Source organism: Henckelia pumila, unplaced genomic scaffold, assembly GCF_033568475.1.
Source record: "Henckelia pumila isolate YLH828 unplaced genomic scaffold, ASM3356847v2 CTG_466, whole genome shotgun sequence".
NCBI classification, from domain to species: Eukaryota; Viridiplantae; Streptophyta; class Magnoliopsida; order Lamiales; family Gesneriaceae; genus Henckelia; species Henckelia pumila.
In genome coordinates, this window is record NW_027331833.1 from 1774757 (window position 1) to 1779281 (window position 4525).

At 36.9% G+C, this 4525-nt stretch overlaps 1 protein-coding gene across 1 annotated transcript; it reads right to left on the minus strand.

The window, feature by feature from the left end:
- Positions 1–1045: 1045 nt before the first annotated feature.
- On the minus strand, positions 1046–1387 carry LOC140872499 (protein FAR-RED ELONGATED HYPOCOTYL 3-like). The gene has a single exon (XM_073275343.1). The coding sequence runs from the start codon at positions 1385–1387 to the stop codon at positions 1046–1048; it is 342 nt and encodes a 113-aa protein (XP_073131444.1).
- Between the last annotated feature and the right edge of the window lie 3138 nt (positions 1388–4525).

Consider the following 4525-nt stretch of genomic DNA (forward strand, 5'->3'; position numbering starts at 1 on the left):
CAGTGGATAAGTCCTAAACTGGATTGGAGTTTTGCAAATTGCTTGTAAAATTCAAAGTTTTCTAGTAATATACTTCCAAGAGGAAGAAGAGGTGACATAGGAGTAATTGAAATCTCCGAACATCCATAAATATATCTCGTGTCTTTTTTATCAGTTTACTTACACACTGAAAGTCCTTCATTCACCATTCATCACACGTGTTCAGAATCTGCATCTTGACATACTTCCGCACATACACTGTTTGTCAATTTGCATTAGACACCAAGACAAAGTTACAAGTTCAAATTACTAAACCGATTGAATTCATTATATTTTCTTTTAAATATTTTTGAGTGTATTCACACCCCCCCTCTACACTCTAAACTGATCCTAATAGCTAAAACTATCATTGCTGTCTTGGCTCAATCCAGTCAGATGCATTTTCATGACCTGCTTGGTTAGATCACATATCGAATTTTGCACCAAAGAGAAAGTTGATGGGTGGACGGATGCTTTGGTTGCCAATCTTATGAGCATCATACATAGTTTACTATACTCTGTACTTTTTAGGATCTTCTTCAACTTCATTCCCCATATAATTGTGTACCACTCCACTCTAACTTTTCTCGTCCACCTATTCAAGATATAATCATCTGGAAGTTTTTTACGTCCAATACATCATATACTTTCACATTATGACAACACAATAATCCAGTCATCTCAAATTTTTGGCAACTAAATGAAATCATCTTGGTGTTAGGATTAAGTGTCACCCTCCATTCTCCTTCCTTATCGATTAACCCGACAACATATTCAAATAATGGTTGAGTTTCATTTTTAAATTTTATGTAAGCAGTTGTGAACAAAAAAAACTCCATTTCAAATAAATTAAATATAATAGGTGTATAAATCTTAGAAATTTGATGCAACATAAGAGAACTCTCTAGCTTTAATCTCGGTAATTTTTTGCGTGTCTCAAATTCACACCTTGACTCATTGTAACGCCTTTCCTCCAAAACCCGTTCAAAGTTCTTAAAAAAATTCATTATATCTAATTCAGGTTTCATCAACTCTTATTATCAGAATTGACGCTTTCACTGAGTTGTGTGCTCTTCATATCAATAGTGGAAGCCTTTTTCATGTAACAAGCTGCCCATTTCTCTTTTATACTGTAAGTGGATTGAAACCATGTGTTTTCATGAACATTATATTGTGATAGTAGAACATTCCATGCCTTCTTAAATTGAGTCTTATCATCAATGCCATACATACACCTCTTAAAATCAGTCAAGAAATGAGAACCATCTTTCATCAAGTTTCCCAAGGGCTTGATGATATTTTGCATTAAATTCCATGTACACAATCCATGGAATATCTCAGGCATCACCTCCTGTAAGGCCTTTTCCATAGCACTTGATCTTGGTCGGTGAAGATAGTAAGAGGTTTTTTTTCTTGTGTGCTTCTAAAAAGGCTTCGAACAACCATTCAAAGGATGATGTTGTCTCATCATACAAAAGTGATGCACCAAAAATCACCTCTCCTCTATGATGATTGAAACCTGAGAAGATAGCAAGTGGTTGATGTGCACGGTTCCTACAATACGTGGTATCTAGAGACACAACATCACCAAAATACTCATAGTCGATTAGCATTCTTGCATCTGCCCAAAAAATATTATTTATCTATTCTTCCACATCCATCTAATTGACATGATAAAATAATGGATTTTTAAATAATTGTTGTTGAAAATATCGCATCAGACAACCAACTTCACCATATACCATATTTTTTGTCTTTTGGAACGAATATAGCTTTTTGCATCCAACATGGTATAACCAAGACCATCTATTCCCCCTGCATGTCTACTCATCAACTGAAAATTAGATTTCTGTTTAAGCCCAACATCTTCTGCCAATCAATCTCATATGACTGCACTTCTATAACTTTACGTTGGAAAGCCATCATATGAACTGTTTCTTGAAGATGGAGCGGGTGATTATGCTCTTTGATAAACTCATTAAATTTATATTTATTGTCCACAAGTGTGACTCCCAATCTTACCTTACAATTCGTTTGAGTCTCAAGCCGAGGATTATGTGTCGAAGAATCTCTTTTGTCTTTCTTACGAACACCCTCCTTAAAACAGACATATTATTTAAACGAAGTTATAACATCAGTGTTCTTGTTCTTGTTCTTGTTCTTGTTAAAATTATGCTTCCTAACTCCAAATCCAATTTTTCCACCATATTCAACCCAAAACTTCCAAGCCTCATCTAGACTATTAAATATCATAACGATCTTAGGCTTGAATTCATTTAAAGTAGAATCCATCAAAAATCTCGATTGTCGACGTATCAATAAGACTTTTGGCTTGTTTCTGTCTCTAGCTGTTTCAAATACATTGACAAAAAAAATTCAATAAATTTATTTTACATATCATACGAAACAAATTAATAAAAATAATAATATAACTAATATCTAAAAACAATAAGTCAAAGCTTAGAACATCGAGTACATCAATTGTAACCAATGTCAATCAAAAGAGATATATCACAAATGATAACCTTATTAGTCATGATATATATATATATATTGAAAAAGTTTTAATCTTAGAATAGACTATAATAGTAATTTTTGTTTATAATATTTTACAAATATTATTAAAGAAAACATCAAAGACAATTTTTTAAAATATGTAAAATTGAAAGGAAAATTTATAATTAAAAAACCACATAAATTATTCATGATTTTATATAACTATTGATTGTTGATTAATAAATCCACGATAAAATATATATAACCTACTAATTTAACATACAGAATCATATAGTTTCTTTTAAATAACTTAAAAATAATTTTAAAACAAAAGTACAAGCAAAGAAGGCAAGAAAAATTGGGAGAGTCTATGCTCAATTCTTCATCCCTACCAAGGATTATTAAATATCACAAGCTAAAACCTAGTCCTACAGGCTAAATTAGAATTTCTCTCGATTTTTATTAAAATTATAGATCAGAACATGTTATATCTTGTGAAAGATTATTAAGGATGAGAAAACTTGTGAATCATGGTTGAATGACGGACATGTTCTGATCTATAATTTTAATAAAAATCAATCACTGCTCCGTTGACTGACAACCAATCCATACCTAAAATCAGATCGAATCCAGTCAACGGTAAAACCACAAAATCTGCTCTGATAGTATGTCCCTATAACTCCATCTCCAAATCTCTGCAGACGCTAGTGGTAGTAAGAATCTGACCAGACGGCATAGTGACATCGTAACCTGTAACAGCAACCTCAGGCTTGATGCCTACCCGCCTGATATACTCTAGGGAGATGAACGAATGCGTGGCTCCTGAATCTAGCAACGCAAATGTGGAATTTCCTCCCACTAGAATTCTCCCTGCACGCAGAAAATCCCAACAATCGCATACTAAACTTACTTTTCTCCCAATACAAGTTACAAAATTATTTTTCTAATTAAACACGAATAAAATGAACATCCTACTCTAACCAAACAACCAGATAATTCATGCAATTTAAAATCATGAAGTAAATTTCCAAAAATTTCTTAAAAGAAGAAGTTTAGGAAATACCGGTGATTAAGGAGGTATCTGGGTCTGCCTCCTCAGCCTGCATGAAGAACACCCGTCCAGTGGTGTTTTTCCTCTTCGGGCAGTTATATGAAACATGCCCTGGCTCCTTGCAAACATAGCATACATTGGACCCCACTAAACACTTCCCGGTGTGCGGCTTCTGACACTGTGGGCAGATCGGAACTCCTCCAGTATTAGGGGCCCCGCCCCTTTGCTGCTGCTGTAGCTGACGCCCCTGAGACCTCTGCTGCTGTCCCTGCTGATTCGGGCCCAGTATACGGCTTCTTCGCAGGAGGCTGCGAAGTCGCCCTCTGATACCCTGGCTGAAACTGCCTCTTACTCTGCTGCTCTCGCTGCATCTCTCGCCTCCCTTCCTCAGAACGTAATGCTCTGCTAACTGCCGCCTCATAAGTAGTGACATCCAACATGCGAACGTCATGTTTGATGTCAGCCCGCAAACCATCCACAAATTTCCTCAACTTATCCGGCGCACTGTCAGCAATAAGAGGCATGAAACGACACCCTCTCTCGAATTGGGTGATGTAATCCACCACAGACTTGTCTCCCTGGCGGAGACTCATAAACTCCCGGATCATGCGACTGCGCACATCCTCAGTGAAATACTTGGCATAGAACATGCGTATGAACTCTATCCAAGTCAATGTAGGTAGATTCACACCTCGAACCGCACCTTCCCACCAAGAGGCTGCATCACCTCTCATCATATACACTGCACACTTCACCCTGTCAGCATCAGTGATCCCCATGTAGTCAAATATGGACTCCAGTGATCGAATCCACCCCTCAGCAATGAGTGGATCAGTGGTGCCGACAAACTCCTTAGGTCCCTTCTTCTGGAACCGCTCGGCAACATCCTCATCATGGGTTAACCTAGGACGTGCCACCTGCTGCTCCAACAGAGCAGTAATCCTAGCCATCATATTCGCA